This window comes from Cyprinodon tularosa, unplaced genomic scaffold (assembly GCF_016077235.1).
Source record: "Cyprinodon tularosa strain WSP-4 unplaced genomic scaffold, ASM1607723v1 ctg75, whole genome shotgun sequence".
Lineage (NCBI taxonomy): Eukaryota > Metazoa > Chordata > Actinopteri > Cyprinodontiformes > Cyprinodontidae > Cyprinodon > Cyprinodon tularosa.
In genome coordinates this window covers 1,357,717-1,380,636 of record NW_024039507.1, presented here as the reverse complement: position 1 = coordinate 1,380,636, position 22,920 = coordinate 1,357,717, and the positions used below count along the sequence as shown (strand labels likewise).

The following is a 22,920-nucleotide window of genomic DNA, read 5'->3' as shown; positions in this document are numbered from 1 at the left end:
CCTATTTGTTGTTACTCTGAGTTTTCTGTTATCAGTTGTTTTGTTTTTATTTTCCATTATCTTCAAGCATTCTTTAGTTACTCTCTGTTGCCCCCTTGTGATTGTTTTCTTTTCCCTTGGATTCCCTCTTGCCAGTTCCACCCACACCTGCTCCCCATTCAGCTCGTTAGTCTATCCTTTGTTTGGTTGTCCTTAAATACTCCACCTCTGCAGTCACTCAGTGCTGGTTCCTTCTCGTTGCTGTGTTTTCTACTCTACTCGTCTCTCCCTGGCTCCTCAGATTCGTCTTTACCCTGATGTCTCCATGATTTTGGTTTGTTTTATATTTTGAGTTGGATTTCTGCCTCTGCTGCTTTTTGGTTTTCAATTAAATCTTTCAGAACACATCCCAGCTTCACTTGTCTCTGCATCTGGGTCCTCAAAGCAACCTCACCAGCCATTGTTGACAATAAATCCAGTCTTAACTACCCAAAATACAGGACAACCTTTGAAAGCCTTCTTTCTATGTGGACATTTGGACATTTTTATTCAATTGAAAAATGAAATTATTATGAAACCTGATGCAAAGACTTTTTCGAAACATTTTAAAAATATTTTGATAGCATAGAAATTTGTTGGAGATATTGTTAATATTCCACACAAACATAGGGTATCACGTCAACAGCACATGGGTACATTATTGCAATCTTGCTACAAAATTCTGGATATTTACTGGGTTCCTGAATTTTGACGTACAAGGGAACTTCATCTTATGTTCAATAAATCTTTAATTATTTGCTTATAGAAAGATTTTCAGGACTTGCTTTTCATAATATATTCATTCTAGTTGACTCCAGTTGGCATAACCAGGTGTTTTGGAACTAATCAATCTGAGTGAAACTGTCATGCTTTTGGTTCGGATTAAGTTTTCTTCGAGTTCAACGCTATGATGTTGTTGCCTTAAAAATCTGGCCTTTCGGAGGACGCAGCCCCTGAATTCAAACTCAGTGAACGTTGGTCTCCAATTTATACTCCTCATCTTTAGATACTGTTGGCTGGTTTCTCGTAGTTGTTTTTTTTTGTGCTCCTCAGCCTGTCTCCTGGTTTTTGGTTTTCTGTATTTTGTTTTTGGACTTTACTTCTGTTGCCTTTGGATCTACATTAAATCTGCAAGAAACCACCTTAGCGTCCATCTCTGCATTCTGGTTCACTTAAAACCTTCGCTCAACCTGACAGAGACTGGTCTCTAGTGTTTAAATCTCACACCTGCTCACACAACATGTGTCGGGCATACAGCTCCTTCTCAGAATATTAGCATATTGTGAAAAAGTTGATTATTCTCCATAATATAATGATGAAAACTTGAACATTCATATATTTTAGATTCATTGCACAATAGGTGAAATATTTCAGGTCTTTTATTATCTTAATACAGAAGATTTTGGCATACAGCTCATGAAAACCATAAATTCCTATCTCACAAAATGTGCATATTTCATCCGACCAATAAAAGAAAAGTGTTCTTAATACAAAAAAGGTCAACCTTCAAATAATTATGTACGGTTATGCATTAAATATTTGGTGGGGAATCCTTTTGCAGAAATGACTGCTTCAATGCAGCGTGGCATGGAGGCAATCAATCTGTGGCACTGCTGAGGGGTTATGGAGGCCCAGGATGCTTCGATAGCAGCCTTTAGCTCATCCAGAGTGTTGGATCTTGCGTCTTTCAACTTTCTCTTCACGATATCCTACAGATTCTCTATGGGGTTCAGGTCAAGAGAGTTGGCATTTTGGCATTTCCTTCTCCCCAGTCTTCCTCCAGACTCTGACACTTGGATTACCAAATGACATGCAAAACTTAGCAACAGTCCAGTGCTGCTTCTCTGTAGCCCAGGTCAGGCGCCTCTGCCGCTGTTTCTGATTCAAAAGTGGCTTGACCTGGGGAATGCGGCACCTGGGGCCCATTTTTTGTATTAAGATAATAAAAGACCTGAAATATTTCAGTTAGTGTGCAATAAATCTAAAATATATGAATGTTCAAGTTTTATCATTACATTATGGAAAATAAGGAACTTTATCACAAAATGCTGATATTTTGAGAAGGACCTTTACATTTAGCCCTGGCAAATTCTTTTTTGCCAAAGGTTAATGTGGCCCATTTTAGCCCCTGACAGAAATTTGTCTATGATCACTGATGTCTCTAATGCCACGTTTTTGACTATGGAGATGCCAATTACCAGAGATTGCTTCTCAACAGGTTTGTCGGGCATTGAAAATTTTATAGAAATGCAGACGGGTTGTTTGTGACTTAGCTGGGATCTAAACTACGCTGTCTGAGCATTTGCAATTTTAATCTAGTCAGGTGCCTTTACTTTTAGTCAAAGTTATAATGTTAGCAGCAATGAAAAACTCGTTGTCTAGATTTAGTCTTTTCTTCATCACTCCAGTACGATCTATTTGCATACTTTCCTGACTAGCTTGAGTAATATATGAAAGGCAGGAGTTTTTCCCATTATTCAAGAAAACAGGGGAACAAAAATTATCAAGCTGTTTGTACACATTAACCTTCAACTTCGTGTATTTGTTCGGCTCTAAATAATAATAAACACAATGTAGCTTATTTTAGGAAAAAAATCTATGACTGAAAATGAAGATTACTTTTTTTATTTGCTTTTCAAATACATTTTAGATTACAGAAGACATGCTTACAATCTTTGATTTAGGAACAAAGTGGAATTCCAGTAAAATTACAGAAGCCATTTTTTTTTTCAATTTACGAGACATATATTCAGAAACTACAATATATGTATAAGAATTTATATATAGGAGCTCTTTGAATCTAGCTGATTCACTTCTAGCATATTAATTCTAATCTCTATTATTTGGTATCACTTTATTAATCTCATTGCAGAGCCTAACTGAAGCAGTTTGGGCTGAGTTAAATTTGTAAAAATGAGAACATTTGTAAACTCCTCAATTCAAAGCACAGTTTTGAATAACAATCTATCATTATTTAAAACTGGTGGACTAATATTATTATTACTATTCACTCCTAACAGAACAACAATTTCCCTATCTGAAACAACAAAATGTTGGCAGTTCAAAACATATACATATAAATAAAAACATGGGTTAAAAGAATTAGATACTCTGATCAATAGGGAGGTGTTTAGTTGATAAAGTTTGCACAAAAACGGTTCAATTGCTACATTTATATCTGGATATGTAACAGGATGAAAGAAACTAAGTGCTAGAGTATTGAAAATAACTGCAAAAGCTAGAAGGATCATTATAGATTCATAGTGTCATAAAGAAAAATAACTAAAATTACATTTTGTCCATGGTTAACATTAGCTTAAAAAAAGTTGCAAACATTGGCATTTACAAAAGAATGTACTATAATTAAAAAGTGTTGTTTGTTTCAGGGTATTTATGAATTTATGCTGTGCAGCTGAACCCAGCGTTGCTTTACCATTGAAAGCGCCGTGGACACATCTGAGAGAGAAATTTAATTTGGTTAGAATTTTTGTGGACACATAAAAAGCATTCATAGTAATATATTCACAGTTATGTTAACAAACCATTCACAATTACGGCAAATTAGGGGAGGGAGGAAAGGATATTGTGTATTGTGTAACTTAACCTGGAATGGAGTCGTCTTCAGCTTCGACAGACAGCTCGATGGACTCCATCATTTCTTTTTCCAAAACTCCCAGGATGTCCACCTAGTTTAGCATAAAAAGAACCATGAGTGTAAAATCTGTTCTCAAACACTTTTCCCGCTTAGCGAGAATAGATTTCAGAAACCACCGCTAATCACAACTTAATCTAACTTAAAAGTGCTTAGGAATCTTAGGATGGATCTTTTAAGCAGCCACTCAGAAACAGCCCTAAATTTATTCTAGGCTAACAAAAAGGTAAATACAGGACAACTTTGAAGTCAAGAGAATGGTAACATACAACAGAAATATTAATGTTATGGATCAGAGTCAGTGTCCAGATATAAATTAAACTGGTGCAGCAATTTCAAAGATAATGCTCAAAGACTCTCCACCCAGTCTTACAGAGGCTATTTTTAAAGGGAAGATGGACATAATTGTCCATCTCTGGGAGTAAAATCTGGTTAAAAAAACACTTTTTCCTTCTTAGCAGAGTCTTTATCTTTTGTTAAAAAATACAATTTTCATCTCAATTTACAATGATGCAGCTCTGTGTTTTGGTTGTAATGAAGCTCTAGCGAAAGTTCAATTGAAGAAACTCTGACTTACCTCCATCAATCAGAAGCCGATCCGTCTCTGAAGCGAGCCAATCAGCTTCGAACTACTCCACCACGAAGCCCAATCAGCGTCCTGCTTCCACTTTATAACTCCCTCAAATCTCACCACAGCCGCTATCCTGCAATCGCAATGTCGGATTTCGATTCAGACGACAATTCAATTTTCCCCGCTCGGAGAAGCTCCCGTCTAGCCGCTCTCATCTCCTTCTTCCGCGTTACACTCCAAGGGTATATTGCCAGGCTCCGACCTAAACTCTGCTCAGATGTCTTAACGAGCCTCCCTCCTACCTCCTCGTGATTCATCTCCCTCGCCTTCCGCTTCAATCCGCTCCGATTCCTGGCCGCAAAAGACATGCAAGTCCTCCGCTCCCCTCGCCAGGCGCAGAAGGCCTCCCGGATCTGTCCCAGCAGCAGCCACCGCTGCGCCCGCTCCTTCTCATCGTTCGATGCAGCCTCGGAACTTCTTCAGCTTCCTGATTCATAGCAGCTCCCCCGTCTAGTCCTTCTGGCGTTTAACAGCTCTCAGCCTCACTCCGCTCCACCGGACTCTCTCACTCAATCCTTCGACGCTGTCCGCACGCTCCAAACGTGGGAATCCCTGCACTGCCACGTCATCCCTGCCGCTGTCTGCTCAGACGGACCTCCCCCTCCCCTCATTCACATTAGGGAACGCCCGCCAGGGCCAGCCTTAAGGCCCATTCATACCTCACGTTTGGCCTGCACGTCCGTATTTCTGTCCGTACGTTCTATCCGTTGACTCCTTCATACCTCCGTCCGTTGAGGTGCGCAATAACCCGTATTTCCTCTAGGTGACAGTGCTGGGCGCCAATGATTGGTCATTGATCAAAACATGGCGATGGTCCAAGACCTGATTTTGTTGACATTTTGTACTAAAAACTCAATAGCACCCCCACCGTTTCCGGTAGTATTGCTCCGTATTGATCCGTTTCGTCCGTAAGCGTAAGCTCCCAATTTTCGTGTCAAAGTACGGACGAAATCGACGGTTAGAACGTATGAAACACTCCACACGTATCCGTATCCGTCTTTTACACAAGGTATGAATGGGCCTTTAGGGTAAGACGTATTCAACCATGTTTTCATTCATAATTTTCTATCTATTTGAGTTTGCTGTTATGCTTCGTCTGCCTCTATCAGGCATACTTATATTAACACACATGCTGATATTTTCACTAGCCTCGTTCTAAATTATTCAGGGGAATATTTTAATTTAGTCTCTTATTCTTCCCTCCCCTGAAGTCGATCAGCAGGTGACGTCACAGTTTTCCTTAAATCATCCGATCTCCGTCTACCAGAGATCTTTCTATTGGCCAAAATTTATTTTTTTTGGCCGCATTCAGCATCTATTGTGATTACTCAGAGCTTCTGCAGGAGGGCCATCCGATCAGTCTGTCCCCGCCGTGCACGCTTTATATATCGTACCTCAGTCTTAGCAGCCCGTCATCTTACCACCCCTTATTATTACTTCTGATTATCGTTCTGTCTTCTTCTTCTTCCAAAAAAAAAACAAAAAAAAACAACAAAAAAAACAAAAAAAAAACACAAAACTGATGTTCTCCATCAGTCATTTCTAAATGCCAATTGCGCTCCCTGCTAGGTCAGCTAATTTGCCATGCGCTTATTTCTCAAGGCCGCGCTTTCATTCCCAGTTGCTTGATCCGGCAATTTCCGTCCCTCTCCTTGGTCAGATTACTGAACGTAGGCTGCCGTTCGGATCCTATGGTCTGACTGCTTCTAAATTGGAACAAAATTTCTTTTCTATGTCGACATTATCTATCTCCTGCCATGCTTCAAAAATTTTACGGATGCTGCATCCGTAGGTTTTGGGGGGTTCTTCAGGACAGGTGGTTCACGGGTTCATGGCCTCTTTTATTCACACCCATTATGCTTGTGTGAGGTCTAACCCTAGCTAGCTTGCATCGTGGGGCTTGGGAAGGAATCGCGTCCGCCCACTGCGATAACTTCGTAGTAGTTGAAGCCACTAATAGTCACTCCTCCTCCCAGTCTCTCATGCCTTCATCAGAAGCATCACTGGCAGCAGTCACTAACGTTTCATCATCTCGGCGCGTCATGTTCAGGCATTCAAGCACTTTTATTCGCCCAAGCGTTACCCTACGTCCACTCATGGTTCCTTCACCACCTCAGGATACTCTTAGAATCACGTGGCCTTCCCTCTAGTAGGTAATCTGGGCATTCGTTCTGGACCGAGCAGCTGCATTGCAGCTACTCGCGGGGTTCTGAGGCTTCCCTCAGCTCTGGGCCGATGGTTTACCAGCCTATACCTCATTCATCCGCCCAGAACTCTCACCAATTCTCTCAGCTCAGTGCTCTCTCTGCCTCTAGGTAACTCTATTACAAATACTGGTGGTGGTTCAACTCATTTTCTTAATTTTCTGACCTAATCACGACCATCCTCTAACTCATTTTCTACTCCCACTCCTTATCAGTTTTCTTTATTATTCCCTGCTTCATGCAGTCTTCCATGCTGTCTCCTTGCTATTCATGCTATCTTCATTCTGGCTCGCATTCATGCAATCTCACCTTTATGACGGGCATTTATATGCATTCTCCTGTGTGTCACGTCACGTCTGGTCTGTGTCTCGTCATGCATCCTTGACACATTTAGCATGCATTCCCTAATGCATCAATTCTTCATATATGTTACCATCTGCAAGATTCATTATCAGACTCATCTGCAAGATTCATTATCAGACTCATCTGCAAGATTCATTATCAGACTCATCCGCAAGATTCATTATCAGACTCATCCGCAAGATTCATTCCCTAATGCATCACATGCTCCCTATCTGTGTCTCGTCGTGTCTCGTCATGCATCCCTTACGCCATTTTGCTTGCATTTCCAATGCATCAATATGCACCATGTCTGCGTCTCGTCATGTCTGTATCCCGTCGTGTTATATGTTCTATATGGACTCATCCGCAAGATTCATTATCAGACTCATCCGCAAGATTCATTATCAGACTCATCCGCAAGATTCATTCCCTATGCATCACATGCTCCCTATCTGTGTCTCGTCATGCATCCCTTACGCCATTTTGCTTGCATTTCCAATGCATCAATATGCACCATGTCTGCGTCTCGTCATGTCTGTATCCCGTCATGTTATATGTTCTATATGGACTCATCCGCAAGATTCATTATCAGACTCATCCGCAAGATTCATTATCATCATCATCATAATGGGATGCGTCGTCGTCATCATCATCATCATCATCATCATCATCATCATCATCATCATCATCATCATCATCCGCAGGATTCATCATCCGCAGGATTCATCATCATCATCATGGGATCATCATCGTCATGGGTTCATCGTCATCATCATCATGGGATCATCATCGTCATCATCATCATGGGATCATCATCATCATCATGGGATCATCATCATCATGGGATCATCATCATCATCATCATGGGATCATCATCATCATCATGGGATCATCATCATCCTCATGGGATCATCATCATCATGGGATCATCATCATCATCATGGGATCATCATCATCATCATCATGGGATCATCATCATCATCATGGGTAAATCATCATCGGTAAGTTCTCGGCGTCAACCGTGGTCGCCATCCTCATCAACAACCTGGCTCGGTAAGTTGTTCGCAAACCTTCTCAGCATTTCATTACGCATTCTTTATTCTGTCCCTAGCGTATGCCCTACGAGCATACAGACTCTCCGGCCTCGACCTCGGCTTTTTGGGGGAACATCCCTATTCACATTCATCTACTCATGCATGTTAAAGCATAATTCAGCATGAATGTTCCTGCCGAGGTCTGAGCGCCAAAGACTATACTTTCTTATCAATAAATTCTTCTAATTATCTTTTCTCTCTGTGTGAGTTTTTCAGATTGAAATGAAGCTCTAGCGAAAGTTCAATTGAAGAAACTCTGACTTACCTCCATCAATCAGAAGCCGATCCGTCTCTGAAGCGAGCCAATCAGCTTCGAACTACTCCACCACGAAGCCCAATCAGCGTCCTGCTTCCACTTTATAACTCCCTCAAATCTCACCACAGCCGCTATCCTGCAATCGCAATGTCGGATTTCGATCCAGACGACAATTCACCCACCTCCATCCCCTTCTCCGCCATCGCAGCTGAATCGTCCTCCATGACACGACTTCACCTCAGCCTCATCAGAGAGTATTAATCCCAGTTGTCACCATCCCTCGCCTCATCGCATTGGTCCGGCAGAAGACCACCATGTTGAGCCCGGTTCTGCCAGAGGTTTCTTCCCAAAGGGGAGTTTTTCCTCTCCACTGTCGCTTCATGCTTGCTCATCATGGACACTTCACGGTACCTGCATCACCGAGCAGGACCTCTATATCCCGAGTCTGAGTGAAGCCCCGGCGTCAGCTCCCTCAGTCTTCTAGTCCCACAATTCTGCCCAGCAGATCACCTTGTCAACCAGCTCGGATTAAACCACCACCATAAGTCTTTGTGCTTGTAAACTGACAAAATCTATAAAAAAAAAAAGTAACTAAAAAAAAAAACTCAAAATGACAGGATTTGACTGATATTTTTTCACTATGGACACTATGGAGAAAAAAGTATAAAGACAGCTCAGTTTTAATTTCTACACAAACCATCAATTTCATGAGTTTCTCCATCATGACGTCTTTAGCTTTTGCAAACATGGTGTCCTTGTTATTGTTTACATGTCTTTTTATAGTTTCTCTGATGTTCTGCAGTGTGTTCTTTCCTTGAAACTGTGCTGCTTCTGCAAAAGAGAGGATTCAGTTTTCTCCAATCCAGTAGTTATAGCATACATTTTTTGATGGGAAAAATCACTGGTCTTTCTTACCTCTATAGCACTCTTGCATAATTTCTTCAACTGTCTTTGTTAGACTGATGTAGACTTTTTTCTTTCCATCACGAGTAATTTTATTCAGTTTTTTCTTGAGCTTTTCCTCCTAAGTAGAATGTAGTCAACCATGTAAACCAGTCACATAATGCCTCTTCTTTTTAGACTGAATATTTAGAGCATTTCTAGTTTAATGTATATAAGAGCAAAATTTTATTTTTCTGATGAATTACCTCTGTCTTGAGAAATATCAACTGCAGTTCTGCATCTTTGTACTTTTCTTGTAATCTTTCAGTATCAAGTGAAAACGTATTGATCACTCCATTAAAGGGACCACAGTTTCCTTCAACACTGAAAAAGGTCAACACATTTGAATTGTCAGTACACTAAACTCTTGATATCAGTTTAATATTGTAGTTGTATTGTGTAATGCTTATAATTATGTATTTTGTCACTGTGTTAATGGAGCTCTTACGGGAAGGTTTTTCTGAATTCTTCGTCAATGCTCTTATTCAATGATGCAGATAATTTCATGTTGAAATTTATTTCTTTCCCCTTTTTAGGTATGTGGATGCCACCATTTTTCACAGCATTCTTCATGATATTATATTGGGCACTTCCGCTCTTTCTCTGGAAAAAACGCAGAAACAATATCAAGAGAAGAAGAAAAAAACACGTTTTGTAACTATGAGACTACATACTGCAAGATGCAAGATGGACTTCAGGATTTGGTCACATGAATTTTTGGATATTTCAACTCCTTCATCAAGACATTTTCCAAATGTGGCGTATATCATTCCCATTTCCTTTCTGATTCCAACAAGTTGAGAATTGAGCTTTCTTTGAAGGTGTTTACTCACAACCTTATTAACACCAGCCTAAAAGAATCAAGCAAAGTCTTCATACAAATCTATAAAACATTTTTTTTTTTCATCATTAACAATTTTATTTCTAGCTTATTACTGATTCTGAACACAAAAATCCACTGAGATATTACTTTATTGCAAATTCTAGGTTAGTAGTATAAGGACAGAACAGAGGTAGTTTTAACCAAAGATTGGGGCAAAAATTGTTACCACCATTAGTCAGGTAAAAGAAGAAAGCTCACATAGAAGGAGCCTCACATAGAAACTGGCTAATATTTAGTGATTAGATAGATAGATAGATAGATAGATAGATAGATAGATAGATAGATAGATAGATAGATAGATAGATAGATAGATAGATAGATAGATAGATAGATCTTCTCAACTTTACCGCTTTTCTCATGCTGGCTCCTTGAATCAAAGACAGGATTCCATAAGCTCCAGAAACATAGTTTAATGTCTCTGAGTGACAGTCATTCAGATTTTTCAAAAAATCTTGAAGCTCTGGGATTTCTTAGAAAAGATATTCATGTTCATATAAAGGTGAGATTACAGTACATCGGATTTCTTTTTGGTTTTAACTTACCGGTGTTCTCTGGATTAAGGTGTTTTCTTTTCAGAAACTCCATTGAGCTCACTGTGAACACTCTGAAACACCCTTCGCTGAAATATTTCTGTGAAATGTTTTGCTTCTTTGTTATTTGGTTGATTTTAAAATGGGGGCATTACTCTTACAAATATTTAGATGTTTGATGCCTACCTTAACCATGGTTATCTTGTTGAATTCTTTGTTCACTGCTAGCTTTGCTTTCATGTTTCTTTTGAGGATTAAGGCCTGAAGATCAGCTGCTGAACTAAAAGACAACATTTACAGGTAAAACCTGTTTTTCACAATTAATATGCAAGCTAATTTGTAGCAAGTACTGAGCATACACTACCGTTCAAAAGTTTGGGGTCACATTGAAATGTCCTTATTTTTAAAGGAAAATCACTGTACTTTTCAATGAGTATAACTTTAAACTAGTCTTAACTTTAAAGAAATACACTCTATACATAGTGAATGTGGTAAATGAGTATTCTAGCTGCAAATGTCTGGTTTTTGGTGCAATATCTACATAGGTGTATAAAGGCCCATTTCCAGCAACTATCACTCTAGTGTTCTAATGGTACAATGTGTTTGCTCATTGGCTCAGAAGGCTAATTGATGATTAGAAAACCCTTGTGCAATCATGTTCACACATCTGAAAACAGTTTAGCTCGTTACAGAAGCTACAAAACTGACCTTCCTTTGAGCAGGTGGGAGATTTGTACAGGGTAAAAGGGATTCTGAATAAGGAAGGCTACCACTCCATTTTGCAACGTCATGCCATACCCAGTGGACAGCGCTTAATTGGAGTCAATTTCATCCTAGAACAGGACAATGACCTTAAACACATCTCCAAATTGTGCAAGAACTATTTAGAGCAGAAGCAGGCAGCTGGTGTTCTATCGTTAATGGAGTGGCCAGCGCAGTCACCAGATCTGAACCCCATTGAGCTGTTGTTGGAGCAGCTTGACCGTATGGTACGCAAGAAGCGCCCATCCAACCAATCCAACTTGTGGGAGCTGCTTCTGGAAGTGTGGGGTGCAATTTCTCCAGATTACCTCAACAAATTAACAGCTAGAATGCCAAAGGTCTGCAATGCTGTAATTGCTGCAAATTGAGGATTCTTTGACGAAAGCAAAGTTTGATGTAAAAAAAATCTTATTTCAAATACAAATCATTATTTCTAACCTTGTCAATGTCTTAACTCTATTTTCTATTCATTTCACAACATATGGTGGTGTATAACCCCCAGATTCCACATACTCCGTCAGCGCTCCGCTCCGCCCCGCTGACGTACGTCGTGCGGAGCGCTTGTCTTTCATGGAAATCAATGATAGCTGTTCCACATCCACCGCTACTCCTCCGCACGTCTCCGTCCACATACGTCTTCTCCGTCCGTCACCAACAAATTACGGAGCCGAGCTATTTTTTGCTCCGGTCCGGCCAGGTCAAGATCCGCAATTGCAATCGCACCAAACAGGAAAAAGAACATCGACAAATTCCGGTTCGTCAAATTAAAACATAGCAGCAACAGATCGGTGACTAGAAATTATAGCACAATTCTTATATATAGCTATATATAAAAAAAAAAATCTAACACCGTTTATTTAAATGATTGGATCAAACTATTGGTTATTCACCAACGATTTTATACCGAGGGACTTTAATCAAATCCATTCAAAAGAAACTTCTTATTATAGGAATGAAAAGAGATGCTGAGTTTGGGAGTAGAGAACAAGTTCAATCAAAAAAAGCACTTTTGAATTATCCTTATCTCTGTTACAAAAATCTACAAATATATATTTATATATTTGGGCAGAAACTGAACATATGCTGGATGATGGTGGGATTTTTTTAATATGCCATATTAAATTAAGCGCTCACAGGGTTCATACAGGAATGAGTGACTCTAATTTAATGCTATTAGAAATTATTTTAATGCCATCAACAGGAACCATGTACACAAGTTATTAGTGTACATGAAATATGAAGGAGATGTAAGCACAGTTCCATGACTCCTGTATGTATGTAAACACACACACACACACACATATACGTATATATATATCCTCTAGCTTTTTCTCCGCCTGGAGCTTCCTTTCCGAACATACGGCTTTATGATCAGTTTCACGCAAATTAATAGCGATATAATATATCGGACGAAATTGTTTTTATAAGCATTTTTATTAAAGAATCATAAATGCAACGATAAACATATTTAATTAATTTTAGTGCCAATTAAGGCCTTGATTTAAAGAAAAAATGAATGAATTGTAATTATTTTTAATGATCCGCGGAAACCCTGGTTCATCTCGCGCATGCTCTCTACGATCTCCAAGAAACTCAGAGCGGAGCGGACGGGACCACAGCGGCGGCTATAGGCTTTGCTTTGCGCAGGTGGTCTGGAACGCAGCGGGGCGGAGCGGAGCACTGACGGAGTATGTGGGATTTCAGGGTCAGTGTGACTTTTCAGGAAAACACAAAATTGTTTGGGTGACCCCAAACTTTTGAACGATAAAGTATATATGGAGTTCTTTGAAAAATGTTTGATAATCTGGTATTTTCTAATTTAATATTGCCGAATCAGTTGCCTGTGTCAGACTGGCGACATGTCTATCGTGTTTCCCACTTCTCACCAATTAAGATAGTCATCGGCATCTCGCAACCCTGACAGAATAAGCAGGAGAAGATGGATGGATGGATGGATGGATGGATGGATATTGTCAAATTAGACTTAATAATTAGAATTCACTGGCTATGGAGTTTATGTTGTTTTATTTTTTTTTAAATCATAAACAAAGGAGAAAACTGTTTTTTTTTAGCATGCATAAATTCAGAAAATGCATTTAGTTTTACTTTTTCGGTATTTGAAAGTTTCCATAAACTGCAGGAGGGTTACTTTTGCAGTATTTTTAGTCATATCTTTTAATTTAAACCATAAACATCTCTTCTAGTTACAGTTATTAAAAAGTCTTGAGCAGGTTATCTTTGAAAATTATTTATATAACCCTTTAATTCAGGTCATCTTTTTCTTCTTTATGTACCATCATCTTTTTGGCAGATAATATCCCTAGATAATGAAACACCCATAGTTTATTGAAGTGTTATTGTTGTGTTTTTTGAAGACTAAATAGTGATTTATGCTGCAATTATTGAGCCTAGATTGATTCATGTCTGAATTCTATAAACCCTCCACTTTCAGTATGATAGTGAACTTACTTATCATGTACATCTCCTAATACATCAGACTTGGTGCAGATAAAGTGAATGTGTCGACACTCGCCACCGTTTCCCAGGAGACTGCTTGCACTTTTTAGGATCTCCCAGGATTCTTTATCTGCTGCTGCCCGGTTGATTTCAGATACAATCCACACAGCAGAACAGTTTCCAACAATCTAAAGTGATAGATTTTTAATGAGAATTAAGCTTAAATGTATTTTTGAAATATAAGTTTATAAGAATAATTTACGATGAGGACAGGTCCGCAGTATAAACAAGTCATTTACCCCTTTCCACATTGTGTCCCTGCTCTTGTTACGATCTCCATTCCCAGGAAGGTCCACCAGAGTTACATGCTGGAGAAAATCATTATTTGGCACTTTGACAGTCACACACTTCACAAGTGGCCAATACCACCTTTGTATCTCTCTATTGCCTCCTTGTCTGGTGTATTTAACAATTTTTGAAGATAAGTCCTTGGCCTTGAAGATTATAGAGACAGAGGAAACACATCAGTCCACAATTATAAATGAAAAGTAAAGCACAAAAGATTTTACTTTGTAGACCCCCATTTTTGAGGGAATCGTTGGGGTCGGTCCCCAGCTCTAAGAGTGCTTTTCTTCATATGTTTCTAGAGATTTAAATTCTTGCTGGTTTTACAGCAGCTAGGTGAAAGATCTTTTTTTAAATAAAATTCTTCTACAGTCTTTTACAGAATATAATTTCAGTTTAGGTCTAGACATTGACGGTCTGGACTTGGACTAGGTTTCCTTTAAACATAAATAAGTTTTGTATGCTTTTTTTCTCTGATAGGAGACTCCCATTTGTTTTTATGTAGTATTATACCACTTTTATAAGACCAGAACCACAAGATGTTGTTTAATCAATCTTACAGATTCACAAGTTAAAATCTTCTTTGTGGACTCAAGAAATTCTGGAATCTCTCTGAAGTTTTTAATATCCATGAGTTGTTGCAAGGATTTTTGTTTCCATTCTTCTCCATACACTGCTGAAAGCTTTTCAAAAAGGTCATAACGGCTATCAATATCATCATCGTCGTCGTGCCTCTCCTGCTCTCCATCATCTTCAAAAGAGTGGTCTATGGTTCCCACCTCGTCTTCCCACTCCTAAAAAGAATGAAAAACCCTGAGATGTTTTAGGTTACATAGAAAATGAGGAAACTGTTTAAAATCTCTATTTACCTCTTTGGTGATAAACTCTATCTCTGCTTCATACTTTGAGTTGTGCATATTTGACTCCACTTTAATCATGACCGAGGTACATGCATCAACATCTCCTGATGGCAAAAGTGTCCGTACACCTAAAACAGCATTTATCAATGAAGTCTTTCCAGCTCCAGTTTTACCAAATACACCAACTAACTCCCTCTTGTCCATCTCCAGATCTTTAATTTTGGTCCTGTAAAAAAATTTGAGAAACATTAATTACGTTAACCTTCAAAAGTTAGCTTGGCATGTCTCAGACTGTGTCGGAATAGTGCAGCTTGATAAATAACATCCTACTCGCATGATTTCTACGCCAAGATCAAGTTATAACCATAGAGTGATCAGCTCTGCCTTGTATTCTTAGGGACCGAAACAGATATTGGTAGCTTGTAGATATAACCTCACATGTGAGTATCATCGTCTCTGATGTTGAAAGTAAATGACCAGTATTTGAACCCTAAATCCACTATACTACATTTAGTCAATCACACTGTATAAACCTCAGCTGGACTGGGGCAGACTGACACAAGCAAGACTGCCGTACAGTACCCTCTGACCACCAATAGCAATCAATGAAAAGGACACAGTGATGGAGAAAGACAGTTGAACTGGGGCTTAAACCAGAAACCGGACGTACCCCTACCTCTTACACCACTGTTGCTCTGTAGAATCACAAAAAGTCCCTATCCATCAGTGAGATTTAAGGTGCTCCAATAGAATAGAGTGATTAACCGTCTTGAATGCTCGCCTGAGGTCCTCTACTACCAGCACTATAGTTCTTTATTCTTCATTTTAATTTGACACATTTAGAAGCGCTGTCTTGGTACTGTGGTAAGCACACAAGCCTGAGTAGAAGACGCTAAAGAAACTGGTTGTTGTTATTGGGGTACTAAATATTTAGGCGCAACTTTTTCTTACTGGTTTGAAATGGGCCCGAAGTGCAGCAGTAGGAGCTTGTCCAATTTGTTCTTTGTCAACAGCTACAGTATTTGGCAGTTTTTGTTTTTAGGGCCTGGGGAGTGTACCTGACAAAGTAGGATGTTTATATCGATTGAGCCAAGTCAGATATTATGGTTGGAAAATCTCTCTTAAAACAAGTTGTGTAGAAAAAAGCCACACAAGTCTGAGAGAGCCTCATGTTACATAATCAGCATGTTCTTTAACCATTTTATGCCATGAATATTTTTGGTGTTAGCAGGGGAGCCAAATGAAGAAAAGGAGAATGTTTGTAAGTCTTAAAACAGGCGCAAACATGTTTGTATGCACAGAGCAAATATTCAAAGAAAATTCAAAGTGCTTTGTCTTTGCAATTCAGCAGACAGGATTGTGCCAACCCTGTTTTGCATGTTTTCCTTCGTGAATATGCAGATCATAATCTAATGACCACCCGGGCAAATCCATATATGGAGGAAATGCAAATGTAAACAGTCACTATACACAAAGCAATTTTCCAAATCGAAAACTCAACTGCAGCCAAATTTTTGTGTGTTTTTTATTATTTCTGAAAGTAAGGTGGAAACTGACACATAAAATTATCTACCACTGGACCAAAGGATGGAGAAATATTCTGGGTGCATGGAAACATACTGTAATTGGACCGTCAGAAATAGGAATAGTAGAATAATCTGAAGAAAGAAAAAAAATTATACAGGCTGGCACCATTGCAAGACAACAATCTTTATACAGCTAATAAATCTAAAAGCAATAAGTCAACTTGAATGTTGTAGCATGGTTATAAAAACGGGTTGAAAAGAGACATGTGAATGAAGGGGGGAGATATGGAAGAGACTGCCTATTTCTTTACAACAGGGATTTTTTTTCCCCCATCTATTTATTAAAACATATTTATTCAAGGTTATGCTTTATTTTCTTTTACCTATTTTGTCATGCTTTGAGAAGGCTATGAGGTGCACATTATTTTGTTCAATTCCATTACTTTGAACATATTTTTTCTTATATTGCGACTCTCAAACTGCTTGTAGAATGCACAATCTGCTTTTTTAATGGAAGGAACAAAATCTGTTTGCAGGTTTTAACATTTGTGAGAAATCTACATAGATCACCAGCAACATACCCAATTATTGCTGGTATAAAAAAAATGTATGTGCAATTTTAACACCTCCTATTTGGAATCTTTGAAGACCAGGTCCATAGTGTACATGAAGAAAACAACACTTACAGTAAAGAAAAAAAAAAAAAAACAATAAAACCCAGGGACTAGACCTGACAACTTTAAAAAACAGTTAATCTAACCCACCAAAGCTTTATTTGTTGGGCACAAAGAGGAAGACACAAAACATACTTACTTTAGGAATTCATTAAGATCTGTGCTGTCTTGATTGCTTAGGTTAGTATGAACATGGGCCATAATGTTTTTTACGTCATTCAATATCATTTCTTCTGTTGGTGAAAACAATACAAAGACTGAACAGCAACACTGACCAATGAATGTGAAGCAAAGTTAATGTTATTGTAACTTTAACTCATGTTTAAACTACACATTGGTCAACAATTTTATTTTTGTTGATATCCAGCATTTACCTAAAAGGGTTTTATATATTTATATCAATATTAATTTGGCACTATTATTAAAAAAAATAAATACCAGAGTTTTGAAAGCTGCCACGCTGCCGTTTTACTGCTGGTTTGTCTTCTTTAGATTTCTCCTGAAGCTCAATTTCACTTTTTCTTTTTCCTTTTTCCAAAAATAATTAATTGGTTATCTCAATATTAGTTCGATCAAATAACAAACTACTTGAGAATCAGATTAAGACATTTTGTGTACCATATATATTACTTGCCGAGGACACAACCTGTGGATAAAAAACAAAAAAAAAAAAATATCCCAGTGAAGAACTTGTTTTGAATAGATTTATAACAAGAACATGTGACCAGACATATAGAGTAGTAACTGCACATGTTTGAGCTCCACAGTCTCATTACTGACCTCTTTGCTCTGTTCCGTTGTTTTTATGAGGCTTATGTTCCCTAATGGTTTATAAGTATTTTAAAGCATATTTGAAGAATTAATTTTCAAATGAATAAAAAAATAAATTAATAACTGCTGAATGCTATTTAGGGGCTAAGTAACTTCAGGAGCATTTCATTGTACTATGTTATACTCAGAAGCCTGAGAGCAAGGGCTCCTAAATACTAATATAAAACACTTTAACTGTAGTCCCCCTTACCTTGGATAAACCAGGTGCATCTTTTTCTTGCTGTTGCCTCTGTAGGAATAGTTATTTTTGTTAAACCATTAATGTGCCTAGGAAAATATATTCATTGTTTAATGTCTGTTACACTTTCATGGATGAAATAGCTTTGGCTTACCGCTTTAGGACCAAGTTCTCCATTTCTTTTACTTTCTTCCTCCTAAAAAGAAAGGCCATGTTATTTATTTATTTATATATATACAGTATACTATATATATATATATATATATATATATATATATATATATATATATATATATATATATATTATTCAATCAATCTGATTAATTGTTTATATGCTCTATAGTTTGAGTATATAAGCAATTAATCAGATTAAATTAATTATTAAAAATTAATTAGATTAAATATTGAAATAATTGTCAACTAATTTAGTAATGGATTAATTGTTAAATAGAGTTTAGAGACTCCAAAACATGCCCTTAGCTGACAGAGCAACCGACTTAGGCTACGTTCACACTGCAGCCTGAAGTGACCTAAATCCAATTTTTTTGTCCATATGCGACCTGGATCTGATCTTTTCATGACAGTCTGAACCACACAGATCTGATTTTTTCCAATGCGACCCAGGCCACTTGGCTATGTGGTCCTGAATCCGATACGAATCTGATCTTTTCAAACGCGACCTGTGTGTGAACGGCCAGGTCGCATTCATCCAACCTGAATGTTATTAATACCCGACAAACGTCACAATTATGCGTCTCACTATGCAGAAGCGGCAAGAAAAACAACAACCATGGCGGATGATAATGCAGAGAGCAGTATTTATGTTTACCCATATTGAAAAGATTGTGTTTTTATTAGTGCTGTCAATCGATTACATTTTTTTAATCGCGATTAATCGCATCAATGCCTGAGTTAACTCGCGATTAATCGCATTTTAATCGCACATTTTTTTCCTGATTGAAAATCATTTAAATACTCTCGATGACATACAAAAAAATACATACAGGCTAGGTTTGTGCCAATGTTCTTTTTTTAAAATGAAAACAGGTCACAGACACTGACTTATGCCATAGAAACATATGGCAAGAAGATGGGGAGGCATGTAGCCAAAAAAAAAGGCCCTGAAAACAGGCTGATGTAAAAGACAGTCTTTACAGTTAATACAGTCTTTTGAACAAAGACAAGCATTTTACCCTACTGCTATAAAATGTAGTACAGTTAACATTAGATGTTAATTAACCAAGATAATAATGAACAATTTTCAATCAATACATCAAAATCAATAGACCGACATCACTGGATGGAGGTAGTCTATACTCTAGAAAGTTACTTTTCAGCCTCTTAACAAAAATGAGAACGCACACCCACCCACACACACACACACACACACACACACACACACACCCACACACACACACACACACACACACACACACACGATACCGACCTGTGGCGTACACAGACAGCAGGAGTGCCGTAGCAGATTCCATTTCACCTCAGTAATCTGTTTTCTCAGCGTATTTCAGGTTGCTACTAGTTACCAGACACTCAACGTGTTTGTTGGTGGTGGGGCTTAAAGAAAAGGCACTAGCGTCACCCAGTGTATGAGCGTCTTCTTTCGTTGAGGAGCTCCGCTCTGGAAGCCTATGAGAAATGCATAGACTGGGGGAAAATAGCCCCGCCTTCCCGCAGGCTGCAGTGGGATGTACTTGGAAAATTGTACCATAAAACCACATAGCGTTAATCTCATGTTAAAAAAATTATCGCCGTTAAAATGGCCTCGCGTTAACACGTTAATAACGCGATAATTTTGACAGCACTAGTTTTTATGTTTGGAAAAGACCACTAGATGCGCGCCGGTACTACCATCCAAGTTTACGTCCGGAAAAAAAGAGCATGCTGGCCTGTGAAGTCATTGCGCCCTCTACTGCGTATGCGGTGCACGTGTTGTTTGACTGCAGTTCACAAAGGAGATCACATACAAGTCGCACGCAAAAAAATCGGAATTGAGCATCAAGGCCTGCAGTTTGAACGTAGCCTTAGAGCAGTAATTAAACCAAGATTGTCAAAAAATATATCAACAGTTTGCATTTAAGGTAAAAAAAAAAAAAAAAACGTTTCCATCCTTTAGTATGCTCTATCCATAACACAAGTTTTAGTTTCAGTTGGTTTAATTTTGTAAAAAGTATTTTTTAAGGAGACTTTTTCTATCTGATTATTAATTGAAAAACAATCGACAGATGAATCGATTTGCAAATGAATCGTTAGTTGCAGCCCTAACGATTACATATACAATGAAATACATATATACATATTTATATATCCATATACTGTAGATCTATAGATAGATATGTTTAAACAATACCTTTAACATCCTGAGTTTCTTCTTAAACCGAGCCCTCTGTCCCACTTTTGGTATCAATATTAAAATATCTTTATCCTCCAGACAATAAAGACTCTCTTTATCCACTCCTTCATCTGTGATTCAGAAATTTAGTTATTTACAGCTGTAGAACAAAGATTTATAAAGAATGCAAACTGCTAATTTTTGAAAGACTGCGACTATTAATCTAACTCAAATTGATAAAGGACAATATATGCCATATCGTAGATGATTAACCCTCGATTTGAATAAAGTGCTGAGCTTTTACATTGTTTGCCTCATCTTTTTATTACAAAGAGAAAAGGCGGAAACATTTATGTAATGAAACTAATATCTAAGTCCATGCAAGATAATTGACCCTAAAGTTATTTATGTTTGACAAGCATATAAATTATTTTTTTCTAATGAATAAAAATATTATACAAAGAAAAGATCATGAAGAAATATTAAAGATATTCACCAAACAACAATTAAAGCTGAGGATACAATGCACATAGGACTTCTCCTTATCAACTGTCATGTATTGTAATACTTTACCTTCAAATTTTTTTATGAATTCATTGAGACCCCACTGGTTTAGTTTGTCACGCAAAAAGGTATCCATTTCAAAAAACTGAAACTGAAAGGAAATAATCATACTGTCAGTATTGGAACTACCATAAGTAATTTTTCCAGCATGCACATTGAAGAAATCCAGTTAGAATAAACTTTTTACAGTTGAAAATTAGACTTTAGAGTGAAAATATTCTCCTGTTTCTGAAGGTAAAGCGAAGAGTTATGTCAGGGAGAAGGAATGAGAAAACTTAAAAAGAGCAAAAACAGAAGGGAACGAAATTATCTTAAGGAGCGGAAAAAGACTTGTGAATGTGAACACAAAATGCCACCTGCTTTGAAACTAACAGCCAAGTTGCATGGAGAGATGAACCTGTACTAACAGTAGTAATAGTCTGTTGAAAAAACTCAGAGAAAGGAGGAGGGGTTTAAGAAACGAATAATGAGAGTGAGAAAACAGAAAAAACACTTGAATGGTTTCACTTTTACCGAATTAAAGAGGCAAAAACCTTGGAAGGTATTTGTCATACTCATGTGTTTTAAAATCCATGCCAGTTGTTTTTACAGTTTTGTTATGCAATGGCAAAAAGGTCTCAACGGATAAAACTCGCTCAGCAAAGCAAGACTTGGACTACCTGTTCTGACTAAATTAAGGCTATGGAAGTAAATCTGTGTCGCTGGGATTTGAATTAAAAATGCCACTGAAATTTAAATGTTGTATGTTTGTACTTACTGTTTCAGTGTTAAAATATATTCACAACGCATTTTTGACCTAAAAAAATTCATTGTCAATATTTCTGCACAGTTGAAATTTAATTTGTTATTTTCTCTTCAAGCTAAAAATTCACATTACTATTTCAAAGTGATTACATTATTAATACTTATTTTTCGGTGTTAAAAAATCTGCATATAAAAAAATTAATCATTTCAAAATTCAAACTCAATATTTTCAGCCTTCTGAGATTCAACTGGCTCTATTTCACGGTCTTAAATTCAGCGTCTCAATTCAGTGTAAAAAGGGAAGGGGTTACTTCAGGTCACAGACATTAGCAATGGATTGTGGTGTCCAACACCCAGCCAATCCCGTTACGTTTTCTTAGTCACGTGACGTGACGCTTGTGGCGCTTTTTTTTAGGTCAAAAATGTGTTCTGAGTATATTTTAACACTGAAACAGTAAGTACAAACATACAACATTTAAATTTCAGTGGCATTTTTAATTCAAATCCCAGCGACACAGATTTACTTCCATATAAGGCAGACCTTGTGAGATTAATGGGTTTCACCAAAATGTCTCACTTGTTTAATGTCACAAGTGCAAAATAGATTTGGATAATCATTGTTGCTGTCAACATAAGCACACCATGCAGTCTAACCAGGCTAAATGTGAACGGGCACTATGTCACTTGTTGAAAGCTATGAGGAATTCAGAAATTCAATTGAAAAGTAAAAAGGATATACTGTTACAATTGTGCATGAGTATAAACATGACTATATTCTTATTTTGTAAGAAAGATTTATGTGCTTTGGTCTATTGTAACCTTACATGTTTGTTTGAAGAATTAACCCCCTAATCTTGCTGACATATTTGTCACCTTTTGTTGGGAGCTGGAGAAGTTCCACCTTTCTCCAGCAGAGTCCGCCGTGGATCCTTCTGAGGGAGCCTCCTGCACAGCTGCAGCCCATCAAGATCATCAGAGGATCCACTACTTAAGCTGTCTTCAGACCTTGCCTCAACGCCGCAGTGTTGATCCAGTTGGTCAGCGCCTAAGCCTAGATCCTCAGTGTAACTTTGTGACTTT

General features: G+C 37.9%; 1 protein-coding gene across 1 annotated transcript; it reads right to left on the bottom strand.

The window, feature by feature from the left end:
• Window positions 1-2,627: 2,627 nt before the first annotated feature.
• Window positions 2,628-21,184, bottom strand: LOC119773211 (nuclear GTPase SLIP-GC-like). Its single transcript, XM_038270100.1, has 22 exons — window positions 21,106-21,184; window positions 20,551-20,663; window positions 18,340-18,381; window positions 18,198-18,236; window positions 17,907-17,965; window positions 17,795-17,865; window positions 17,615-17,704; window positions 17,316-17,409; window positions 14,986-15,202; window positions 14,677-14,910; window positions 14,071-14,265; window positions 13,784-13,959; window positions 10,739-10,832; window positions 10,565-10,652; window positions 10,370-10,491; window positions 9,814-9,990; window positions 9,588-9,742; window positions 9,346-9,463; window positions 9,113-9,221; window positions 8,895-9,028; window positions 3,623-3,704; window positions 2,628-3,474 (listed from the first exon to the last, which is right to left on the bottom strand). Exons 1-22 carry the CDS (start codon window positions 21,170-21,172, stop codon window positions 3,410-3,412), a joined length of 2,541 nt encoding a protein of 846 aa, XP_038126028.1. The 5' UTR covers window positions 21,173-21,184; the 3' UTR covers window positions 2,628-3,409.
• Between the last annotated feature and the right edge of the window lie 1,736 nt (window positions 21,185-22,920).